We start from the raw sequence: 13,908 nt of genomic DNA on the forward strand, positions 1-13,908 counted from the left end.
GCTTCTTATGTTCAGCTTTTCTCTCAAGATACTTACACTCTGACAGGTATGCACATTTACATTACACATCCAGCGGAGCATACTGGCTTCATTCCTTGCGAGCTTATGCATGTCCTCAGCAGTCACAGCCCATGTTTCACTGCCATGTAGCATGGCTGTTCGTACACATGCGTCATACAGTCTGCCTTTTACCCTGAGTGAGAGTCCCTTTGTCGCCAGCAGAGGTAAGAGCTTTCTAAACTTGGCCCAGGCTTTCTTATTCTAGCAGTTACACTTTCAGCGCACCCACCCCCACTACTAACTTGGTCACCCAGATAGCGGAAGCTATCAACTACCTCTAGTTTTTCTCCCTGGAATGAGATAGAATGAAATCACACTCTGTTGACTGAGAGAAAACGGGATAGATTGGGTAAGAGTGAGAGGTTTTCCTTTTCCTATACAAAGATAAAAACATTACTGAAAGCGAGTGGGATGGCCATAACTGGAATGCTTTAGATCATAAGTCTGATAAAAGAAAATAGTCTTTGACATACCGATGAGGGCAGTCCTTGCAAATTTTTTGGTCAGAGAAAATTCCTTGAAATTTACGTTTGAAGATTTCATCTCGTCCGATTCGCTGGAAATGAAAGACAAAAGGTGATTAAGAAATTCCTCACATAACAGAATCAATCGATAGATTACAGCCAACACTGCATTGGTAAATCAATTCAGATCAATTAATTACATTGAACAACTGTTGTTGTTTCCACACAAATTCCACATTGGACAGAAAAAGAGGGACCAAAGACTAGTTTCCATCCTTATGAAGATTCATCAGGAACAAACAACCCTTCTCTAAATGGCAGGCAAGAGAAAGCACATCAGACATTTTAAAAAATATAATGCTCTGAAAGTATTGCTTTTGAAGCCTGGTACTTGTTCCATCGATCTCTTTTGCTGAACCACTAAGTTATGGCGACATAAACACCAACAGTGCTTGTCAAGCAGTAGAGAGGGACAAACACAGACACACACACATAACTACATATATACACACACACAAAGAATAATGGTTGAAAGCTGTAAAGATTGCTACAGACTCATTTTTTTCATTTAATGGCCTAGTCATGCTGTAGCAACACTTCAAGGGAACAGCTGTGGCCCCTTGAGCAAATGTTTTTTAATATAAATACTAACATTAATTTAGCCAATACTAACCATACCCCTAATAATATTAACAAGGTTATTGTCTCTGAAGTCAATTCCAACAGAATTAAGTTTATGTCTAGTAATTCTAAGACTAAAAACTCTATATACCAGTGTAAAATTACTTCCGGTACCTTTTTTATATAGGCAGTAGTTCTTCTCAGTTATCCAAAAGAATTTCTAATCATTACTCTACATATAGGGATAGTAATAAACGCAACGGTACAGGGCTTAGTAAATTAATCTGGTATCTAAAAGATCATAATAAACAATTTAATTTAGATTGGTTGATTCTCTCCATTTCATTCTCAGGCAGGAAAGGTAAGTGTGAAAAGCAAGGTTGGGCCAGTTTGAACCTAAAACAAGAATATTTGAGCTGGATGCAGCTGGTTTAAATGCTGAAGGGTCAATAGAAATAATAATTTCTAGAAATGCAAACCAATAAAAAGGCAGAGCAGTGAAATTGAAAGGCAGACCCTACTGTCTATATGAAGGCACATCACACATTTGACAATGTTAAGAGGATGGGGAGGAGTGTCACTTACTTTCATATGTTCATCGACTTGATCAATAAGAGCTTGGAAGAAATCAAATGCATCTTGTTGTTCGTGGATATTTATCGTTTGACCCCACAGTTTAAATACTTTCCAAAAACTCTCTGGTTCGTGGTACTGAAGCTTGCTATCAGTCAGATGTCCGAAAATCTGTTGTACATGGTAATACACACTGCAACAAGAAAAAGATATCCGTGGCAATACAGTTACAGGGTTACTGTTTCTGTGTTAACTGTGAATGTGCCCCCCCCCCCCAGCTTTGGTGTTCCTTAATTTTGTCAGAGGAAAAAAAGATTTTTAAACCACCTCAGATTGTACAAGAGGAAAAATCATACTTCTTACCTGTCTTCATCTACTTCCTCTTCATCGACAGACAAAATAAACTCAGAGATGCCAGGTGCCATGTAGATCTGTTGTAGGACGGAGTTCATATAGCAGGTGGCACCACCATTCTTCAGACCAACAAAACCACAATCTGCTCGGCCATCAACAGCAGGCATGTACTGTCAAGAAGGAAAACAGAAAGAGAACGTGTGTAGAGGGCAGTCAAAGAAATCAGATACAAAAAAAAAATAGAAAAGAATATTTATCTCTGTAAGTTTTCTTTTCTTTCATTCACATTTGGTGAGTGACCAGGAGGAATTGATGCCACTGGATGGTGCACAACCACTGGGGTTCCAGTGTGTGTTACATCCACACATTCATGGGCCAGAACTGATGGCCAGACAACAACCCTTCTTTTCTTCCTGGCTTTTAGCTTTGCTGCCACTCTCTCTCTCTCTCTCTCTCTCTCTCTCTCTATTTCCTGATATTACACACACACACACATATAGATATATTACTGTTAAGGTAGGATCAACAAAAAAATACTCTATCCAATGAGAGAGAAATATTATTTAGTTTCTTGCCATAGAGGTTCTGTGATTAGGCAGATTTATATAACGAGTCTTGTGTTGCCAAGCAATCTTCAGGCTCAGGGCACAGGTTAGTTCAATCTTCGGGCTCAGGTTAGTTCTATTTGAAACCCAGACACTTGTATCTCCATGGTAAGAAACTATTAGTAGTTCTTATTTTAATAGTGCGTACATTAGATATGCACACACACACACAAATTTATGTCCCTCTATAAAGAAAGCAAAACAAGCTGTGTGTTTACATCTCCTTAACTTAGCAGTTCAGCAAAAAAGTGATGAGAATTGGGGTCAATTCATTTGACAAAACATTCTCCAGGGTAGTACCCCAGCATGGCCACAGTCAAATGACTGAAGCAGACAAAAGAGAAAGAGCAAGTGTGTGTGTGTGTGTCACTTACCTCCCACTCGTTGGCACAGTCAGGGTTCGGCATGTGATGCATCTGAATGAGGCGTTTACAAATCTCCTTCAAATTATTGAATGATTTCTTGGTCAACTCAGTGAGAAGGTCATAGGCTGCAACTCTGGATTCTTGATTGGTGCATCTGGAGAAAGGATGGAAGCAGCAAGGGAGGAGTTGAGGGTAGAGGCTTCATTGACAACAGGTCACACGGCAACAATAAGGGGCTACATAACAAAGTCATATGCTAACAACCACAACAGCTGGGATCATATGTTGGATTCTGTCTGTCTGAATGAGGAGTATTCAGTTTTACAGCCAGCTGGGCCCCAATTTAGGAAACTAATGCATAAGTGGCTGAGTATATCACAAACATGTGTACCCTTAACATAACTGAAAGGTAGAGTCAGTGTAAAGGTCTGTCATTTGAATTACAGATACAATTGAATTAAAGCTCTCAGTATTCACACTCTCTTGTGCATGAGTGATCACTTAAATGAAGGCTGCCAAAACTCATTCCCGAGTGTGAGTTGATATTGCAGCAAACCAAGAAATTATAATGTAATCCAATATCTTAGAAATAAAATCATAATTTATGCTACGAAAGAAACAAAGTCGATTTCAAAGCTCCATGGTTTGGGCTTTTTGTCCATCAAGGGGCAAAACAAAAGCTACATCTTCATCAGCAAATTTGGACTTAAGTTGTTCACTACAAATTGAACATAAAAAATATTAGATAATGGGGGAAAGAAGTAAAGCTGTAAATGAAGTTTCCAGCAGAAAAGATGTTCAATTCAATGGAACTAATGCATGTGTGTGTGTATGTACTTCCTCATAAATGCATCAGACCACACACAGTCAACCAGTTAATAAGTGCCTTGAATAATGTTCCCTCTCATGTTTTGCTTTGGGTGTCCACAGAAATTAACTTGTATGCAAAGTGTGTGTAAGTAACCATTGCTCAAATTTCTTCAACTAAAAGAATTTCCATTTCAATTTGAAAACCTTGTGTGCACAGATTTTTCCTTTGAGCCCCAGTCATACAACATGTGTGCGTACACAAGCATATAGCTTAGAGGGGACTTTGCCATCATTTTTGGTTTCCTATTGAATCAACCATCACCAGAATCTAGACTATACAGGCCCCAACCAAGGGCTCATGGGGTCATCTACAGGGAACTACACTGGGGTCTTTATCCGACTGGAAAGAAGACCAAAGACTAACTGAGGATTATTTTTAAGAAAAGCAACATCAGCTCTTCAAGAGTGGAGGCTGTCTCTACCTCCAAGCAGGTACTCAGAGTAATACCTGGTCTCTTCAACCAAACATTCACATGTTCTGCATAAAACTGAAGTTAAATATGAACAACTGAATTGTGCGGTGGATCAAAGGATTCATAATTAAAAGAGAAGAGAGTTTGTCACTGAATTCAACAGAAAATCATAAGCAAGGAAAATGTTTGCATTTGAAAACATTATTTGTGAATGTGAATAAACAAATCAGCAAGAAACAATTTGGATTTCAATCCAGCAGATAAAAGTGAGGTTGTTGTAGACAGTTTTAGGTACTGTATTGTCCAAATTCTATCAACTTTGGTAAAGGAACAGGCAGCGCATCAGTATGGAAGTAACAGCTTAAACCCTTACATATGGTAACACAAAATAATTCAGTTATGCAGTCAAAAAAAGTAGTACTCAGGGCTTGATATTTTGGGCTTTTAGCTCTTCATCAAAAAACAATGTTTAAATGCTGCTTATGCAGTAGGAGTTCAAGCATGAGTGTAGTTAGAGGCTGAGGGTAGCCTGAATAGAGCAATAAGTGAGAGTTTAGTGATGGAGTTTTATCTTACTTGGGATTAAAATTATGGAAGAGTCTCTCCGATCTAACATGATTGAAATTGTCCATAATAAGTTTTGATGCTGGAAACAGGAAGTCATCAAGCAGCTCAGATATCAACTCTTTGCCTGAAAATGCAGAGGTATCAAATTCAAATCACAAGCAAACAGTACCTTTAGAAAATGGTAAGGGGTACCTCAAACCTTTTGTTGCTCGTCACCCTCTTTTGTCAAACAGTTTTTTTTTTTACAAACATTTATGAAACAAAAGAAAATCTTATTTTAATCCAACAGAAGCAAAAGTTTATTCTCCATATCTTTTTGCACCTACTCCAAAGGACAAATGTATCTTGGATGACAGGACAACTATATTGGCATTCAGAGAAATATTTGGAAACTTACCAAATTCTTCTTTATCAACTTGTTCACAGGTAAACAGTGTTTTACACAATTTCAGGTGACCAGCCATCAGCATGTTTTCTGTGGTACGAAGCTCAATGTACTCAGAGGTGACAAAATTACTGAGCCAGTCAATCTCATCACTCAACATAGCCGATGGGTTGACGCCAAACTGGCTTTGCTCAGTCACTGCACAAAAGAAAAGAGAAACCACAGAACTTCAAATGAACATTGTCAAGTAAATGAGGTGGGTGGGAGGCATTGAATGTAGAGAGAGAGAGAGAGGTCAACTTCAACAGAATGTTTTATGTGAATTAGTAAACTCGTTAGAGCAGAGAATAAAATACCTAGTGGTGTTCCGTTATGAGTTCAAATCCCACCAACATCATCTTAACCATTCATCCATTCCAAGGATCAATAAGACAGAATACCTGGCCAGCGAGTTGTTAGAACATCGTTAGAGATACCTCGTGGTGTTTGATCCCTCCCTTTCTGTTCATGCAAGTTGTGTAGTAGACTTAATCCCTCACCTGATCCTGGGGTCACTTTAATGGGGAGGGAGGTACTGTGCTCGAAGTACTGAAGCCAGGTCTCTGGTTTGAGAATCATGCTTTCCCTCCCCACAAAGTGGACCCTAAAAAATATAAAATATCAAGGGAACTGCCTTTTCCTCCCTGATTAAACAACAATAACAAAAAGAACTAAAAACCTTCAAACCAACATGGGGTGGTCCCTACACAGCTGCTCAGTAGGCTAGACATAGCAGCCAGGTCTTCATCAGACACACTGAATAATGCACACACATATTATTATATAGTCACAAAAAAGTTTATAGCCCCGTAACTATGGAAAATAAATACTGTTATTCACTTTGCCCAGAAAAAGACAAAAAGACAAGAGATTGCCCTGACAATTTCATGGCAGTTTAGCTCCTTGCGAGAGGATACAAAAGCTTCATTCCTCTATCCGCACAAAAACCTCTCTGAAATAACAGTACAAATTAGATAATTCAACCAAAACAGGGTAGATTCAACTATCTAAGATGAATTTAGTGAAGTTAGGTTATAAGCAAATGGATGTAAATACAGATTTCTCCTCACACAACCCAAAAAAAAAAAAAATGGTTTTCTGTTTCTGTTTTTTTTTTTTTTTCAGCTACATTGAATAAAGATCATGGGACAATGGCAAAGGTAAGGGTTGAAACTATTACCTCATGATTATTACTGAGATGGAACAAAAAAAACAAAAATGAAGCAAAATTGAAGAGAAAAAGTGTAAAAACTTACAAGATAGGTTTTCCAGCAGACGACATCGAAGTTCAAAGTATTGCGAACATTGATTGAGTAACCTGGGAGGAGCAGGAGGAGGAGGAGGAAGAGGGAAAAAACAGGATTTGTCATTAATTAACATCCTCGCTGTCACCATCGTCATCATCATCATCACTATTATTATGATCCCCATTGTTACTATCATCCTCATCATCACCCCACCCCCAGTCACTGTCATCTTCATTATGATTCCCACCACCACCACCTCCACCATCATCACTATCTTCACAACCCCCACCCATTCTTCCACCACCGCTATTGCATTACAAAAGTGCTGTACCCCTACCCCACCCCATCGGGTACATACTACCCCTTACTGACAATGATGGAGCCTTTTTGTTTTCAGTTGTTGATAGCCAGAGAAAGGGCCTGATGCGCAGAGTGTAACAAAGGTCCACTTGCAACCCCCACCCCCACCCCAACCTTTGACCAATACAAATATTCCTGCAAGCCAAACATGAAACCCCTAAGGGATCAACTGAGATCAGCAAAATATCCCTGAACCCATTGTCTTAAAAGAGAAAAGGGACACATAAGGTGATGTAGTCTTAGATACACAATGTCAACAACAAAGAAGGACACATTAGATGATGTAGTCCTAGATACACAATGCCTGAAAAAAAAGATGGATGGTCATGACTGGAATATTTTTGATCACAAGTATGGATCAGGACTGACCTGGGGTTAAACAACAACAATGAAGGACACATTAGATGATGTAGTCCTAGATACACCATGCCTGAAGGAAGGATGGTAATAGCTCTTTGGTCATAGGTCTACTGGATCGAGACTGACCTGGGGCTAAACAGCAATAATCTGAGGACAGTCATGCTAGTAGTTCAATTCTCAGGCAAAGTCAAAAGAACAGCTCTACCCTGGGACCATAAGACAAAACATTACAATGAGAAGTGATTAGTTGTTGTTAAACTGCACCCACCTTTGATTGCTGCCCCTGATTGTAGTGGAGGAGACCCAGAACGGGAGTCGACTCTTGAGCAAGACCTTCAACATGAACTGATGAGGATTGATATTGTTGTCATCGATCTCAGCAGGCAACAGTTCAGTCTGGCTCAGCTGGTAGAACTGCTCCAGGGCTGCATTTCGAATGTCAAGTTGGGGTGAACCGACCAAAATGTCTGTAATGAAGTCACTGACACACGGCAAACTGTAGAAGACGGCTACATAAATACAGAACAAATAAAGACTGTTTTAACAACACACAACATGGATGCACACAGCAAAAGATTCATTTCTTAAGTTTTCAAAATTATTGTCCCCCCCCCCTTTTCTCTGTTGTTGCTAAGTTTGTTCTTTCTCTTCAACTAAAAGGAAAATATCAGTTTAAAAACAATTATTTTAGTTTTTAGGTCATCTGTCATTCAGTTTAGCAGAGCCATTTGATGGTCCCTCATTGCCCTTCATATGGGGCCCACTCTGTTGCAAGTATTAGGGGTCATGGCCCTGGTCTAAGGAAAGTTTTTTCCTTCCCCCAATTCTTGACCAGTCTTGGAGGCTTTATAAAAGCCATGACCAGACAATAAATGCTGGGATGGTCATGGCTGAAACATCTTTGATCATAGGTCTGTGATCAGGACTGACCTGGGGTTGAACAATAACAAAGAAGGACACATCAGGTAATGTAGTCCTTGATACACTAGGTCTGAAGACACAATGGTCATAGCAGGACCCCCCAAACCCCAGTAATTTCCTAATATTCATCCCAATGATTTTTTTTTTCAGTCTGCAACCATGCTAGGGTACCATCATTAAGGGGTTTAGTCAATTATATCCCTTATTCTTCCTCTATCAAGAGGGAAACATAGGGTCCATGACTCTTTACAGGGCCACCAACACTGCAGGGAGTTGGAGGTGGGGGTGGAGAGGTAAAAATACTGTCACGGTTGACTTTGTCTTTCATCTTTCTGGGTTTGCACTTAAAAAGCACCTTTCGAGTGTGGTCGTTGCCAGTGCCGCCTGACTGGCTCCCATGCCGGTGGCACATAAAAAGCACCATTCAAGCGTGGTCAATGCCAGTGCCAGTGGCACGTAAAAAACACCCACTACACTCTCAGAGTGGTTAGCATTAGGAAGGGCATCCAGCTGTAGAAACCTTGCCAAATCAGATTGGAACCTGGTGAAGCCATCTGGTTCACCAGTCCTCAGTCAAATCGTCCAACCCATGCCAGTATGGAAAGCGGATGTTAAACGATGATGATGAACATAGTTCAAATTCCACCAAGATCAGCTTTGCCTTTCATTCTGTCAGGATTAATGAGTACCATAGTCGAGCATTAGGCTCACTTGTCCCCCCGCTTCAAATTGCTGGCCTTGAGGCAAAATGTGAAACCAATATTTAAAAAGAAGACTAACTACACTTACAGAGCAGCTCCTTTCGTAGTTTCAGGCAGGTTACAAAAATCTCCAGAGCTTCACATGCAATCTTACAATCTTTGGTACTTGTGTTGGCTTGCTGGGCACAAACCCCAGCATGAAGGGTTTGGCCCTCACCGTCACTTCCTGTACTACCAGTACTACCTGAAAATACCAGCAAAAGAAATCATTAATGAGATTTTCATTAATTCTACATAGTAATATATATTTAGCTTAACTCTAATTAATTTTATAATGAACTTTCATGGTTCATTAAAGATCTAAGAATAATGTTCAGTGAATTGAATTTATTTTAAGCCGCAATACCATTGAAATCACGGAAGTTCTCTATGGCTCAGCTGTTTTAGCAACACAAAGAGCAGGCTTCCAAAATGACATTTAACGAAGGGTCTGTACACAGACAGCATAGAGTAGAAAAAGCCTGATGGTCTTGCTGAAGACAGGCAGCCTCATCAGTGCTGGTGCCATTCCACTTTGTAAAAGGAATGACAAACAAAAGAGACAAACATTAGGTAGACAGGACTCTAGTCTTACCCAGAGACAAAAAATAGTCAAGTACTAGGGCCACAACAGAATGCTTTGAGTATACTCCGTAAACGAGCAAATGAACAGAGACAATGTAGGGTTTGGGGGCAAGAGAACCCCTCATGTTAATGCCAGGAAAACACACACAGGACACCCTGTAAGGGGGCTGGTGAGAGAAAAAGAATGGAGTAGAGAGGACAGGACGACCTCTCCAGGGCTGGTGCAACAAGAAAATGCACAAAGCGCCATCTGTAATGGGGTTGAAGTTAGGAAGAGGCTAAAGAATAATAGAAACACAAGGAAGATGAGCCCCAGGACCCATTTTCAAGGGCAATAATTTTAAATAAACAACGGTTTGGACCCTAACGATCATCCAAACCCTTGCCAACATCGAAAGCAAACATAAAAATGATGATCAATACACTACGGCCATGCTGGAGTACTGCAGTCCGACCCATGCCAGCATGGAAAGCAAACATAACATAATGGTGATACTAAGGGTCAGCTTGGTTGTGTGGTGAAGAAGATTGTTTTGCAATCATGTGGTTTTGGGTTCAGTCCCACTGTATGGTACCATCTACTAAAGCTTTGGGGCTGACCAATGCCTTGTGAGTAAATTTAGGAGATGGAAACTGTGTGGAAGCCCATCATATATGTATGTGAGAGTGTGTGTCTCCACTGCTTGACAATTGGTGTTGGTTTGTTTACACCCCCATAATTTCGCTGTTCAACAAAATAGACCAATAAAATAATTTCCAGACCCATTTGAACTGGGGTTCAACTAAACTCCTCAAAACGGTGCCCCAGCATAGCCACAGTCCAATGACTGAAAGAAGATCATGGCCCCAAAACATTGGGCAACCCAAAAACATGACAAAACAATGTTGGCCTGAGGTGTTGCACAAAGACACAAATGGCTGCAAAGCGAAGTTCTTAATCCTATAAGCATAGCATGTGACTGTATCATGTGATCACACCACATTACCTGTACTACTTTGACGACTGCGTCGGCCTGTGGCAACAGTGCTCTCTCTAATTGGTTGGGGAACGCTCATCAAATGAAGGCGACCTGCAGCTGCGGCCCATGTGATGCGCATCAGACAGGCCACTGTCTCTCCAAAATCTTCCACCGACATAGTCTGATAAATAGAAAGGGAAAAAGGATTAGCTTCATTAAAATCAATTAATTAAGCCCAATTTAAAATCAATTGCAAATTTGATAGTAATTAGATTCTCATGCATAAAGTAAGAAATTTTATATAAAAATATGAAATCTGAGTTGGGTGGGGGAGGGGATAATAAACAGAACAATAAACATCGGAAGAGAATGAATGAGAGCAACTAACAACTCGTGTATACATTTATACATTTGCCTGTATTCTGTAAAACACCAAGAGGGTGTATAAAAGACGGGTGACAAATATCAGGCAATGAGACACAACCATACACGCAGGTATGTGTGTGTATGTATGTATATATATATACATACATACATACACAAGTTCCCTTCTCATAATCCCTTGTCTTGTGAGTTACTTGGTGACCCTGCCTGTACTGGTGCCACGTTAAAAACATCCATTCCACACTGTGAAGTGGTTGGCATTTGGAAGGGCATCCAAAACTAACTTTATCTGTGCTAGTGTCACGTAAAGAGCACCAAGTCCACTCTGCAGAGGGGTTGGCATATTTGGAAGGGCATCCAGCCATAAAATCCCTGCCAAAACAGACACAGCAGCACGGGGTAGTCGGCTCCTGTCAACTGTCCTACCCATGCATTAATGTCTGTTTTCCATGCTGGCAAGCCAGAAGATTGCACCAGGCTTCAGTGTCTACTTTGGCATGGTTCTCTACAGCTGGATGCCCTTCAAAATGCCAACCACTTCAGTGTGGGCTGGATGCTTCCTACAAGGCACCAATACTGGTGGTGGTCACCAAGTAACTCAAGACAAAGATCCTTAGAAAGAGGGGGGGTGCATTGGAGAAAGTGGCCTCGTGCCAAGTGATGAGAGATTAAAGTGAGAGAAACAGGTGTGATGATGTAGAGGAGAAGATAGATGGTCAGCCAGTGAGAGGGAGAGAGCAAGAGAAAGAAAGAGTGATCAAGAATGTGAAAGAGAGAGAGAGGAAGAGAAAGGAAGAAAGAGAAATGGTGGTGAAGTTGCAGGGATCAGAATATAAAAGGGATTTCATAGAATATGGTGAAGAGTGCCTGAATAAGGAGTAGGGGCTTCATATAGTAACGGATCTGAACAAAAAAGGTTAACAAAGAAAAATAATAAAAGACAAAAAGACTTGCAAAATGAATGGAATTGTGGATGTGAGGTACCTGGAGAGCTCTGCTACCGGCTCCAGTCGATGGCTCTACATTCATACTACCAATCCAGTTGGCTCCACTGGGAGTAGTTTTCACCTGGGGGGACAGGGGGAAATACACTTCACCGGTCACTGTTTGACCGCACAACAGGAATCTAACAAAAGAGAAAACAGAGAATATACAACTGAGGGTCACCCCAGGGTATCACATTAACAAGGATAAACTGCTGAATGATGAAGGAAGAATTCTCGTTCAGATCAATCTTTCATACACACATTATAACAGACAGATTTCCTTATTGCCCACAGGGGGCTAAACATAGAGGGGAGAAACAAGGACAGACAAAGAGATTAAGTCGATTACATCGACTCCAGTGCGTAACTGGTATTTATTTAATCGACTCCGAAAGGGGATTACAGATAGATTTTATAAGTATAAAATATATGTGTGTGTGTGTGTTTCAAGTGGTGTACAAATATTGTATATTAAGAAAAAGGAGGCAGTCAGAATTTTGGATAATCTAATAGATAAAAAGTAGAGATGTGTGTGTATTTGCTTTTCACGTGAAAACGGCTTCACCACTTACTTCCATACTTGTGATGCATGAATAATTTGACCTCAGACAGATAATAGGATATTTTTTTTTTTTTTTAAATATCAAATATTGCTTTATATTTATGATTCACTTTTTTAAAAAAGGTTTCTCAATGACAACTTCTGGTATTGACATAAAAACGGCAAAGTCTCTCAGTCTTCATTTTATTGTTCACTATTTGTAAACAACTACGAAAAATTATTGAAAGAAATATTTAAAAATTCACAAATTTAAATATTTGGTACAAGATACTTTTTTAACATGCTTTTATTTATATGATTTTTTCATTCCATGTTTATCTCATTCATTGTTTGCAATATTCTATCTCTCTCTCTCTCTCACACACACACACTCTTTCTCTCACACACACACACTCTCTCTCTCTCTCTCTTACACACACACACTCACTCTCTCTTTCTCTCCAGGTTTCACTTTGTTCTGAACTCGCACCCTTCGTTAATTTCCGTATATATATACAGGTATGTAGATCTATTATATATCTATGCCTACTGTCAAGACATCACTGACTTCTTTCGTAGCTGTTCACCCTTCTAAAAGTCTATCCTCTGCCCCCTTTTCCAGGCCCTTCACATCAAGTATCCCAATTATTGATATGTCCATTATCCATACTGCTGTCAACTACCCAAAAGACCTATGATCACAGATGTTCCAACCATGAGCTTCCCATTTACTACACCAAAGGCTACATCGTTCAAAGATCCCTTTTAGTTTCTAGAACAAAGTGTAATTTGAAGATTTGGTTCTTATTTCCAGCACACTGGGTGGCCCTGTAGAGGCAGTCCTTTAGGGTCCATGTGTGCATGAAGCTGTAAGGTATCTGAACTTACTTGGTTAACTGTAAAGAGATGGAGTATGCTGCCTGACGTATGGCGTATGGTACGTCTGTTGCCATGGCTTCTGGCTGAAGGATGTGCATCACTAACGCCAGGCCACCAGCCAGCAGGAAGTCCTCACAGAAACGCTTGGCACTGTGCTGGACCCCAACCTCCTCACCTGTTGGCATCAATTTACTGCTCAGCACCTGCACAGAAAGAGAGGAGAAAATAACATGCCGTGGCTATGTATCTATTTATTTAGATAAACAGAGATACATACATATACATGTACACACACACACAACATATATACACACACACACACGATATATCAGGTGTTCTGAAAAACATGTATACACACATTGAATGATCATAAAGAAATTTTCAAAATTCAATAGAATCTACAGACAAAATTTGACATTTTTATGAATGCCAGATTCCAAACTGATGACCATTTCTAATCCAGACAATGTGAAGAAATGGACCCACAAACATCAAGAAACATTTCATTTGCCATTTGTACTCCATGGCTGGCCTCAGTTTGTTCACTGTTGCTGGTTACAAAGTGTAACATTTCATCATTTAAGCATCCCCATGATAAAAAGGCCCAGTGGTGTAAGGTCTGATGAATGT

At 40.1% G+C, this 13,908-nt stretch overlaps 1 protein-coding gene across 1 annotated transcript in view; it reads right to left on the reverse strand.

Annotated features, from left to right (window-relative positions):
• The window catches only part of LOC106874073 (ubiquitin carboxyl-terminal hydrolase 24), a 73,832-nt gene that overhangs the window by 13,207 nt on the left and 46,717 nt on the right, over positions 1 to 13,908 (reverse strand). Inside the window, exons 31-42 of the mRNA XM_052977509.1 lie at positions 13,288 to 13,517; positions 11,857 to 11,998; positions 10,516 to 10,669; positions 8,994 to 9,149; positions 7,552 to 7,792; positions 6,573 to 6,634; positions 5,290 to 5,475; positions 4,902 to 5,016; positions 3,052 to 3,196; positions 2,082 to 2,242; positions 1,731 to 1,911; positions 534 to 616 (exon numbers count right to left, since the gene is read on the reverse strand). Of these exons, the coding sequence (XP_052833469.1) occupies positions 534 to 616; positions 1,731 to 1,911; positions 2,082 to 2,242; positions 3,052 to 3,196; positions 4,902 to 5,016; positions 5,290 to 5,475; positions 6,573 to 6,634; positions 7,552 to 7,792; positions 8,994 to 9,149; positions 10,516 to 10,669; positions 11,857 to 11,998; positions 13,288 to 13,517 (1,856 nt within the window). The remainder of the gene's footprint in view (positions 1 to 533; positions 617 to 1,730; positions 1,912 to 2,081; positions 2,243 to 3,051; positions 3,197 to 4,901; positions 5,017 to 5,289; positions 5,476 to 6,572; positions 6,635 to 7,551; positions 7,793 to 8,993; positions 9,150 to 10,515; positions 10,670 to 11,856; positions 11,999 to 13,287; positions 13,518 to 13,908) is intronic.

The sequence above is a fragment of the Octopus bimaculoides genome, chromosome 28, assembly GCF_001194135.2.
Source record: "Octopus bimaculoides isolate UCB-OBI-ISO-001 chromosome 28, ASM119413v2, whole genome shotgun sequence".
NCBI lineage: Eukaryota > Metazoa > Mollusca > Cephalopoda > Octopoda > Octopodidae > Octopus > Octopus bimaculoides.